The sequence below is a fragment of the Anastrepha obliqua genome, chromosome 6 (genome assembly GCF_027943255.1).
Source record: "Anastrepha obliqua isolate idAnaObli1 chromosome 6, idAnaObli1_1.0, whole genome shotgun sequence".
NCBI classification, from domain to species: Eukaryota; Metazoa; Arthropoda; class Insecta; order Diptera; family Tephritidae; genus Anastrepha; species Anastrepha obliqua.
This window is the reverse complement of record NC_072897.1, coordinates 41,960,573-41,971,639: the sequence shown is the minus strand read 5'-3', so window position 1 is coordinate 41,971,639 and position 11,067 is coordinate 41,960,573. Positions and strand designations below refer to the sequence as shown.

At 38.7% G+C, this 11,067-nt stretch overlaps 2 protein-coding genes across 3 annotated transcripts in view; one reads left to right on the top strand and one right to left on the bottom strand.

Annotated features, from left to right (window-relative positions):
• Positions 1 to 281: 281 nt before the first annotated feature.
• LOC129249993 (tigger transposable element-derived protein 6-like) lies at positions 282 to 1,656 on the bottom strand. 2 transcript variants are annotated; one of them, XR_008582779.1, is made up of 3 exons: positions 1,203 to 1,656; positions 647 to 1,143; positions 282 to 582 (listed from the first exon to the last, which is right to left on the bottom strand). XR_008582779.1 is itself a non-coding variant. In XM_054889642.1 (2 exons), the coding sequence occupies exons 1-2, from the start codon at positions 1,331 to 1,333 to the stop codon at positions 699 to 701; spliced, it is 576 nt and encodes a 191-aa protein (XP_054745617.1). In that variant the 5' UTR covers positions 1,334 to 1,656; the 3' UTR covers positions 568 to 698. The 2 variants fall into 2 exon arrangements, 1 of the variants encoding a protein (XP_054745617.1); XM_054889642.1 differs by having other exon boundaries at positions 568 to 1,143.
• A 784-nt stretch (positions 1,657 to 2,440) lies between these two features.
• LOC129250418 (paired box protein Pax-6-like) overlaps positions 2,441 to 11,067 on the top strand; it is a 98,190-nt gene continuing 89,563 nt past the window's right edge. Inside the window, exon 1 of the mRNA XM_054890037.1 lies at positions 2,441 to 2,573. Within this exon, the coding sequence (XP_054746012.1) occupies positions 2,441 to 2,573 (133 nt within the window). The remainder of the gene's footprint in view (positions 2,574 to 11,067) is intronic.

Here is an 11,067-nt window from a genome sequence, read left to right as displayed (position 1 = left end):
ATAACAAATATGTATATACAGTGAAATTCCTTATAACCGGACACTCACCGTCGCAGTGTTTTTGTCCGGCTATGGGAGATGTCCGCTTATAAGAGATGAAGTCACAAAATATATACCACACATATAAATTGTATTGTACATAGTTTATTTAAGAAATTTTTGGAAGTAAAGAATATTTGCATACTTTAGTATTACATATAAATACATATATGTACATACATATATCGATTAAGTACATTGTACAAGTCTTTACATTTCAATACTAGTGTTTTAAAACTAAGCTTCTATACAAAGTTTTTAAATTTTGGATTATACCTTGATCAAGGGGTTGGCTAACCGCCGTTGTATTTGGCGGCAAGAAAATAATTTTTATGTTGGTTAAGTTTAATTCCTTTGGGTGAGAAGCCGCGTTATCTAAAAACAAGATAATTTTTCGATTGTGGGCTTTCATTCTTCGATTGCACTGGTGCAGCTATTCACTCATTACTTCTCGAGTCATCCATGCTTTTTTATTAGACTTCCAATCTACTAGCAGTTTTGCGATTGGAACATGTTTAAAAGATCGAGGACGGGCTGCTTTACCTATAACCAAAACCAGCTCCTTATCTCCAGCCATGTTAGCACAGAACAAAATTGTGAGTCTTACCTTTGATAGTGTACCGCCCACGCATTTTTCGGATTTAAGAGCGAGGGTTTTGTCAGGTAAGGCACGAAAAAAAAAGCCCACTTTCGTCTGCGTTGTAAACGTCTTCAGGCTTGTAACCGGTCAACAGAGATGGCAGTTTTGTCCTAAACTGTTCGACACCATCCTGGTTTACATCTGCAGCTTCACCAGATACGCATTTGAAAGCAACATTATTCCTTATTCGCCATTTGTTTAACCATCCATCTGAAGCATTCAAATTAGGTACACCCAGTTTGCCTGCAATTTCCATTGCCTTTGCTTTCAAAATGGGACCAGAAATCGGAATGTTTTGAATTCTAGTCTTAGCGAACCAATTAAAACACATCTTGCCTATTTCAGAGCCGCCTTCTTTAAGAAAGCTTCGCTTTTGATGAACATTAACTCCAGACTCCCATTTAGAACGAATTTTTTCTCTATTTTTATTGATTTCAGGCGCTAGTGTTTTGCCAATATTGAACCTTTCAAAGCAAAAGAAACGTGTACCTACCATTAAATTTTTGGGCTGACTATACTTTACCTTTTTGTAATTCCACGTACTGATAATTTATCTTTTTCGAAAACATTAATAATTTCCATTTTTTCTTTAATAGAAAGTACCTTCTTTTTCGGCGCCATATTATTACGAACTTTGAACGCAACCATTCGCATGCAACTGACTTAACAAACTGAATGGAAAACTACTCTTAATTTAAAACACAGGACTTGAATGTGTGCATACATGTTAAAAGGGGAATCACCTATTTCATTTTAATAATGAACAACTAAGCTTGCTTGTGATATTTTTGAATTTTGTCCGTTTATGAGAAATTTTTTTATGAAAATGGTTTGAAATACTTTGTCCGCGTCCGGTTATTAGAGTGTCCGTTTATTAGGATGATATTTGTATGAAAAAATGAATGAAAAACCTGTGTGCCCAAAATTTGTCCGGTTATTGGAGCTGTCCGGTTATAAGGACTGTCCGTAATGGGGAATTTCACTGTATTATATAATATAATTTTGGATGATTTGGAAAAAAATTCAAATATAGTCATTTTAACCTAACATTCTTTTCTTCTAATCACCAACAAATTCTTATCGACTGCTGCTAAATTTACATAATTCAGCCCCTTACTGTTAACTTAGGGTGAAAAATGTGTCTGTGGTGATCAGTCTTCGCGAGACGAGTAGCCCTCGAAATTCCATACGTTCCTGTCATTGAGACTTCTCTATACTTTAACGTTCTCTACGAACAGTTTCAAATATTAAAAATCACAACAAAAACAAATTCATTGATAAATTCGAGCTCATATTTCTACGAGCAACGTACTTTCATTCATAAAACGAGCCGCCCATATGCCAATTCTCTCGACCATTCGAAAATAGTCAATATTGGAATATTTTGCGTAGAATTACTGAGCATACGGTAAGTTGGAGAAAACAACATAAGTAGCATATAAAAAAGTTCTGTGACGGACATTTCAAAGCTAGGAGAAAATTTCGAAACAATTATTTTATGTTATGTAGTTCTTGAATTGATAAAAATTGCACAAAAACATATGCATATATCTGCAAGGTTAAAAATTTAGTCTGAAATCAGAGTATTTGAAAGTTACTGTACATATTTGAAGGTTACTGTAAATACAACGCTCTGCCTTTGAATGTGCGCTGGATTTCTTGAGAAGTTTTAGGGAATCGTAATATGTATTTTTTGCTGTGGCAAGTGGTTCTCTGCCTTGTGCTTGGACTGAGGTTAGAAATAAAAAGCGGAAGAAAACAATGGTTGTTGTTGACTCTAATGATAACACCAAATTGAGTGTCGCCGTTCCTAATAAATGGGCTCACCTATCTTCGTTTGCGCCGACTGTTACTGCAGATATTAAAAGCTACATAGAAAAGCGTGCAAACATAGGTAAGAACTCTCTCTTATGCTTTTCAAGCACAATTTTAAACTAGGAGTTTTATGTGAGAACATTGATAAGATACTAAATGAGTCTTTTTGGCCAGCTAGCGTTAGGATAAGGCCGTTCCGTTTTTTTCATAAACAAACGGTTCAACCGCGATCAATTTGACGTTAAATGACCCCAATAAAGTTATTATGATTAATAATGGGCTAAAGGTATATTATCACCACATTTCGGGTTTAAGTAACAGAGGCCCAATTGCTGCGAACGGCGACGAATCGATAATTGATGGTCATCATTAACACTGGCCGATACAGTTGCGATATTTTCTTGAGTTCGCACTCTACGTAAGCATGTTGGTGGTTTGATATCCAATAATGTAAATTTGGTTCTAAATTTAGTCACAATAGCTCGAATAACCGCTTCAGTGGGTCGATTAAACTGACCATAAAATGGAAGAAGCGCGCGATAAACTTTCTAAACAGAACACGCATTTTTATAATAAAATTCAATGGTTTGAAAGCGTTGTTCGTTTATAAAATGATTCATGGTTAAATTATAGACCAAACTGAAAATGTTTGATAGTGAAACAAGACACGAAACGTGCTTCAGTTGTATAAACCAACTGTTTAAAAAGATAATAGCTAAAAAATTACCCGTTAGTACCGTTGTGAGACTGAGGGATTCGGTTGGAACCTGTACAATTTCGACTGTTCCGAAGACACGCTGCTTGATGGGGAGGCCGGGGATACTATCGAGCTAGCTCTTTCAACATTCGATGGTCGGCCTGGCCTTTTTCCGAGCGAAGTAGTGCCAGTCAGCAACTCATGAGCAATTTCTAGTTGAAATTTTATCAGAGGAATATGCTTTTGCCTCGGGTTTATCAAGTTTAAATGCTTTCTATACAATAGCCATGCGTTTGTAATGGATGTTCCGAGGCACCAATAAAAGATTCTTATGTGCCAACGGTGGTTGACCTTGTAGAGCTCCATGAGCATCTCAGCCAAATCTACTCCTAGCATACCCTTATTTGTAAGAAGCAACAATCGCAGGTCTTGCAACATCAATATAAGCTTTTTCCTTTGGATTCCAATGTTTGCATATACCAACAGGTTCAATGCTTTCACAAGAGGATTTAAGTTGAACTGGCTTATGTCAAACCACTTGACGCATACAATATTATTGTTGATGTCACATTTCATATCGAAAGATCCTCTTCCACGTTTCTTATAACTCAGCATCTGAAAGTAGCTGAAAATGGCTTATGCGGTTTTTACGTACAGTTCCTGTTGCAAATGTGCCCATTTCTTTCAAAAAGATCAGATGGCTTACTGACGTAAACCAATTATCGAAATAAAGCTTAAAACTATATCCGTTTTTTCAAACTTTCCGCGCGGCATTTAATCTGTTATAGCGATAAGATTTAAATCTTTTGACCATGCATGTTTGAGTTGAGGCATTTTTAAAACACCCATTTACATCAAAATACCAATATAGCGTTTAATATCTTCGACAGTGCATTTGAGCTCAATGCCGTGTTCTTGCAGGGCATACAAATCTGTTTGTTGTGTGATCAAATCAAAAACTTGTCTATTAAAAAAAAGTGCAGAAATATTCAACTGGCGTCAACACATCGTCAAAGTATTTTCTTCCCAACTGGTCTCTGACATTACAAATGGCCTTTTTCTTTACTTTAATGTCTTGGGGTCAACTTTTCCAAAGCAATTATCAGCTACACAAGATTTCGGCTCACATTCTTCTGCAATCATATTTTCATGAAGTTCAATCTCTATAGTTTCCCCTCTTTGCACGATCCCTTCCAAATTCTTCTCTAGCACTGCAGAAATGTCATCTATCTCGTCATCACTTTCGTCGTCAGAAGAGGCATCCTAATCAAAGTTAACAATCCTCTCAATATCGTCATCTGACAATCCTTTCTCTTTCGGTCTCATAACAAAACATTTATTACCACAATGGTCCAAGGTTGCCCACAAGCAACATTGCAACTTTGAAAATTGCTCACCTGGTTAATATTTTTAACTAATCAAATTTAAATTCACTTTCGTTAAGTTAAATCCTTGCTAAAAAACATGGCATATAAAACTTTAAAATGTTTTCCCTATTTTAAAAATTAATCACTCACTTTAAAAACTCTTTTGAATTTCACAACAATATTTTCTGCGCTGCATTTACTGTTTATTCAACATAACTTCGCTAAATGATCTACAAATGATATTCTTTTTTTCCTCATATTTTGAGTAGATACATAAAAGTGCCGTTATCATTTATAACGAACAGGCAAAAACAAAACGAACGCTTTCCGTAAGCTGTTAAACTGTGGAAGTTGCTCACAGGCAACGTTGGGGTCGAAAGGGTTAAATGCTTGGGACACAAATGGTTAAGTATACAATTATTAATTTATACAGCAATCCCCCCTATAATTCGGTACTTTTATAACCTGATTTCATACTACGCGATTTTATGTCCCTCGTATAACACGGTTTTCCCCCCATATTTCTGTACTGTGAATTATTTGTAGAGTTCATAATTAAATTTACATTGTGTTCATAGTTTTTCAAGTGTAAGAGTGCTGAATATACAAGTGTATATGATACATACATATGTATATGTTCTGAACTTACCGTAGTCTTATTTTTATAAGAATCTATTTTAAATAAAATTATTTTTCAGTTAGAAAAGAAATTTATTTCTCTAAAACAAAATATTGATACTATTATTATTATATTTGTATAACGCGCTATATGGGGCCAAACTGGCGATTATACGAGAATTTACTGAGTACTTAACAATATGTTCTGCGAATACATGTAGCCCTGAAACTCAGAACTTAAGCGAGCTGCATGGTACTGAACACTACCCTATTTTCAGAATTGTACACGCTAGGCTAGTTGATATCATGTCCACAAATCCCAAACGGAATATAAAATATGAGTACATAGCCAGTAAAGACTGCTTTCACCTTATAAATATTTTTAAGTTGATTAAAAACACTAAACATATACATATGTATATTCATAGCTCAAAATATATTTTAATTGTATATTTCTTCATTACATACTTAAGTCAACAAAGCAAAAAAAAATATTTCTCCCTTCATTTTTTACATAACGGTAAGTTATACAGCAACATAAACGAGAAAAATTCGGTATTATTAAAAGAAACAAAGTGAACACAGATTTTTTAGTTGCTATATTTGCATTTTGCTGTAATTATTTGCATTTATGTAAAAATGAAGTACAGAATTTCGTTATTTTTTTTGCTTTTTTAACTACGGCGACCGCCGTAGCCGAATCGGTTGGTGCGTGAGTACCATTCGGAAATCAGAGAGAACGTAGGTTCGAATCTCGGTGAAACACCAAAATAAAGAAAAAGCTTTTTCTAGTAGCGGTCACCCCTCGGCAGGCAATGGCAAATTTCCGGCATGAAAGAGCTCCTCGTAAAAAATATCTGCCGTTCGGAGACGGCTTGAATTGTAGGTCCCTCCATTTGTAGAACAACATCAAGACGCACACCACAAATTGGAGGAGGAGCTCGGCCAAACACCCAAAAGGAGCGTACGCTCCAATTTAATTTATGAATATGAAGTAATGAGGAAATAAAGAAATAAAATATGATTTGAAGGCAAGTGTAGAATACGATTTGGCAATGACAAAATTCAAATGAATAAGAAACTAAAAAGTGGAATGAAATATCCCTCCAAAAACAGTAATTTCATTAAGAATATTTATACGCGAGTTCTTTTTAAAATATGAGAAAGAGATTAAATGCTTAGATTTAGAATATGAATTTGACACATTTCTTAATATTTAGTTCAATATATATTATTTTTATGACACCATAATACGGCGTTGTTGAGATCTGATAAAAGATTGTATGAATCAGACAGGGTTAATACATACAGTTTTATAAATTAGTGAGTAGGTAGGTAGGTAAGATGGCAAGAGTACCCCAGGTACGCTACAAGTAGCACTTACGTGCCGTTTTGATACCATAAAGTGGACCACTACCTGTGAAAGGATTAAGGGAGGAGATAAGACCGTCTACAGCCATCCAGTGCTGTTGATGTAGCGGAGGAGAGAAAAGGGATCTAGGCTGGAGAATTTCATCAAGTCATCCCCAAAGGGGACGCTGAGGAATCTCAAGCGCCTAGCCGTCAAAGCCGGACATCTGCAGAGAAAGTGTTCCACAGTCTCTTTCTCTGTAGGATCCCCACAGCTTCTGCAATGGGGGTTGTAGGGAATTCCAAACTTCTCCGCGTGAGTGCCGATCACCCAGTGGCCAGTGATCACCGCGATGAGTTTGGAAATTGAATGGCGGGGGGTTCCCATCACCTTAAGCGTTCTGTTTATATCGTATTGAGGCCATAGTGCTTTTGAAATGGCACACGATGAGACAGACCTCCATCTGTCTTGCGCTTTTCTTAGAAAGAAGTTGTGTAGTTTCCCTTTAACGACGGCCAAGGGGATACCGATGTCTGAGAAGAGGGCAGCTGGACTCGGTTCTGCCGCCCCCTTCCTGGCAAGCTCATCGGCAATTTCATTTCCCTCTATATTCCTGTGCCCAGGAACCCAGATGAGGGAGATGTTTCCTGCCCGTTCGAGGCGTTTAAGTTCCTCCTTACAGGAGTTCACGAGAAGAGAGCTGCAATGCGGCGACGACAGTGCCTTGATTTAGGCTTGGCTATCGGAAAAAATATTTATGTCTCCCTCCCAACAGCGATCCCGAAGCATTTTGCATGCCTGCAGGATCGCGAAGACCTCTGCTTGAAAGACGCTGCTTGCCTCCGGCAGTTTATAGGATACCGAAATGTTGGCTGATTTGGAGTAGACCCCCGCTCCCACTCCAGACCCCATTTTGGATCCGTCAGTGAAAACAGAGGCCTCTATATCCGCAACAACTCTCCCCTCTTTCCAATCTTGCCTGCTCGGGAAGATAGCCCTAGCACAACTCTCAAAGCACAGTTTGCGGATGGAGAGGTCGGTGCGAATATCAGAGAAGGAAGGGGAGATCTGCTTCAAGATGCTGCTATGCCCAACAGGGAGTTGTCTCCAAAGGCCAAACTCCTTCAGTCTGATAGCACTCTGAGCAGCAATGGATTTAACCTGCAGATCCACAGGAATTAAGTGGAGTATAACGTTGAGCGCAGCGGTGGGACATGTTCTGCAGGCACCAGTGATGCCCACACATGCAGTTCTCTGCACTCTCTCTAATTTAGTGAAGTTGTAGCCCTTCTGAAGAGCTAACCACCAAACTAGGCAACCGTATGTCAAAATTGGCAGAACCACTAAGTTGTACATCCAGAGTACGACACGTGGCTTGAGGTCCCATTTTTTGCCGAACATAGATTTACAGGCGTAGAAGGCTATATTAGCCTTCTTCTTTTCTATGTGCAGCTTCCAATGAAGCTTGGGGTCAAGTATTACACCAAGATACTTGACTTCCGATGAAAGTGTAAGACACTGGTTGTTAAGTCTAGGAAGCTTAAACGGCGGGGGCTTGTATTTTCTGGTGAATAGCATCAACTCCGTTTTGTCAGAGTTGACTCTGAGACCGCTACTGGCGGCCCACCTGCTGAGTGTAGCCAGTGCACCTTCCAAAATTTCAGCCATTACTGATGGGAAGGGACCTGAGACCATCAGGACCAAGTCATCGGCATATGCTACCACCTTTAGATTTCAAGCTGCATTGGGCAGTGCGAAAAGAAGTTACCTACATGCCACGATATCTGAATTTGGCATCCCCACAAAACTAATACGGCTATGCAAGATGACGTTGCTCAATACCAGCAGCGCCGTCGGAATTGGGAAGGACCTCTCCGAGCCGTTTGTTAGTTCTGCCTTTTCCAAACTGGTTAAAGAGGCAAAGCGAATGGGTCTGGTTGTGAACGAGGACAAAACGAAGTACTTCCAGTCATCAAACAAACAGTCGGCGCACTCGCGTATCGGCATCCGCATCACTGTTGACAGTTATGATTTCGAAGTATCTGTCTTGCCAACAAGTGGTACTTTGGACTAAGTAGGGAATTGAGTAGTAAATTCCTCCTTCAACGAACAAAAATAACACTCTACAAGGCTCTCATCGTACTCGTCCTAACGTATGGCGCAGAAGCGTTGACGATGACAACATCCAATCAAGCGATGCTTGGAGTGTTTGAGGGAAAGATTCTGCGCAAGAGTTTTGGACCTTTGCACATTGGCAACGGCGAATATAGCAGGCGATGGAGCGAAGAGCTGTATGAGCTTTATGATGACATAGACATAGCGCAGCGAATAAATGATTGATGAAATGTTGGCTAGGTCATGTCGTCCGAATGGAAACAAACGCTTCGGCTCTGATGCGATGCGGTACCAGCTGGTGGTAGCAGATGAAGAGGAAGGCCTCCTCTGCGTAAGAAAGATCATATGGATAAGGACTTGGCTTCACTTGGTGTGTCCAACTTGCGCCGGTTAGCACGAGAAAGAAACGACTGGCGTGCTTTGTTAAACTCAAAATCGCGTAAGCGGTTATCGCGCCAATTTGGAAGAAGATAACACTGCTTCGAGCTTCACGTGTAAATTTTCTTGGGAAGTAATGAATTTTCTTTGAATTCTTAACAAAACCATATTGGTGTTAGTGCCGCACACACTAAGTAAATTAAAAATTGATGTATTTTCAGCCAGTCGACTTAATTTTCGAAGATGTGAAAGACAAGCAAGCCAATAAAAAGTTCGTATTAAAAAACATGGGAGGAAGATTAAATGTATAAAAAGTAGGTCAGGCGGAGCAAAAAAATGCGAATACTATCACTACCGCGTTTGCGGCATTTACGCAAAGGCTCATTTTTCAAATGTGAAGAGGAAAGGAGATTGGAATCCATCAACCAGTAGCCATAGTTGCGTGTAGGTTTTTTTTTTGGATTTTGCGCGACTGATGCTAATATGTTGCGTTCCTCACGTGGAGTCAGTAGGGCCTTGCTTTCCAAGTACAATTTAAAAACAATTTTACACATTTCTAATGGTAAATCCGCACTTCGCGCAATTGAAACTTTCAGCAATATTAGTAAAAAAACGCAAACGATTTTTAATGTTAATTTTGCAACAACAATATTATAAAAGTGTACGAATAAATGTTTTGCAGCATTTTGCAACGTCTGTCTACTTTCTTTGAAACCCATCAATGTGTGTTGAAATGTAACATTCTTATAGTGACCCAAAAGAAATATATTGTCACAGCATATATTTATCGCAAAGCTATATGTTTTTACGTACTACGCAGGGTTTACGAATAAATTGCGTGACCACTGTATGCGCACTTGATGTACATACATATATGTATATATACAATCCGTAAGTCTTGAGACTACAAACACCAAATTCATTCATAGGTGCAGTCGCAATGGCATGATTTGTTAGCCGCGACTGCACTGAAGAGTGCAATTACAATAAATACAAGTTCATTCATAAACGCAAGCGCATTTTTCTCAAAGGAAAATACGTCCATCAATCAAAACTACTCAAACTTATTATGAAAATGGTCGATCTTTAAGAACAACATATCGCAAGCTTCACCATTTTCTTGATGGAAATAATCATCCGAATGAGTCGACACTTTAAAGGTTGGTGAGAAAATGTCACCTGCCAACTTTTCCTTTCGAGTATAGAAAAAGGACTGACAGATCAAAAACTGGACCTATGCAATGCTGTTGTAGCGCAAAGTGTTGTTGGACAATCTTAAACATCGATATCTCGATGGTCTCAACAATTAGGCCATTATGAATATACTGTTTGGCGGATTTTTACCAATAGACATGCTCATGGTGGGCCTTTAAATTATGTAATTTTTCACATATAATTGTTAGGAAACCTTTTAGAATTGTCCCACCTTTGGTGAACTGTAATCGGGTCAAGGGAACTATTGCTTCAGAGAGTGGTTGTTGTTATCTGCTATGTGCAAAGTGCGCGCCAGATTCTAGTGATGTCATCTACAAACATCGAATTGCTGAGGCTGCAGTTCCCACTTACCCAGAATCAATTTCGAAAAGATGTTCAGAATTGAACTGGACAATAAGTTAAACTGGAGTAGATTTGCATTTGAAAGGAAACTCCAGGAGAATACCCTGCACTAGTACACAGATGGCTCAAAGTCCCCACAAGGCATATGTAGACGCTGGAATAGAATAAAACCAAGCGTTTTGTGCCGATGAGTAGTTTTCCAATCATCTTCCAAGCGGAGATGTATACCATCTTTATCAGAAATTTCAGAAATGAGCGAATTACCATTCCGAGCGACATTTAGCAGCATTTAAGGCCTATTGTCCTGTAAGATTAAGTTCTCACTGGTCTGAGTGTATCGAGAAACTAAATTTACTAGGAACACTCAATCCCATCCGGCTAATGTGGTTCTAGGATACAGGGGTATAACTACGAACGAAATAGCAGATGCATGGTGAGAGCGGCTGCAGCCTCGCATCAAATAGGACACGGATCCTTCATAGCCATGGGC

Coding starts and splice junctions, on each gene's coding strand:
- LOC129249993 (XM_054889642.1), bottom strand. CDS start 1,333: ATGCGAATGGTTGCGTTCAAAGTTCGTAATAATATGGCGCCGAAAAAG. Junction 1,144..1,202: donor GTACGTGGAATTACAAAAAG/GTAAAGTATAGT, acceptor TTGCTTTGAAAG/GTTCAATATTGGCAAAACAC.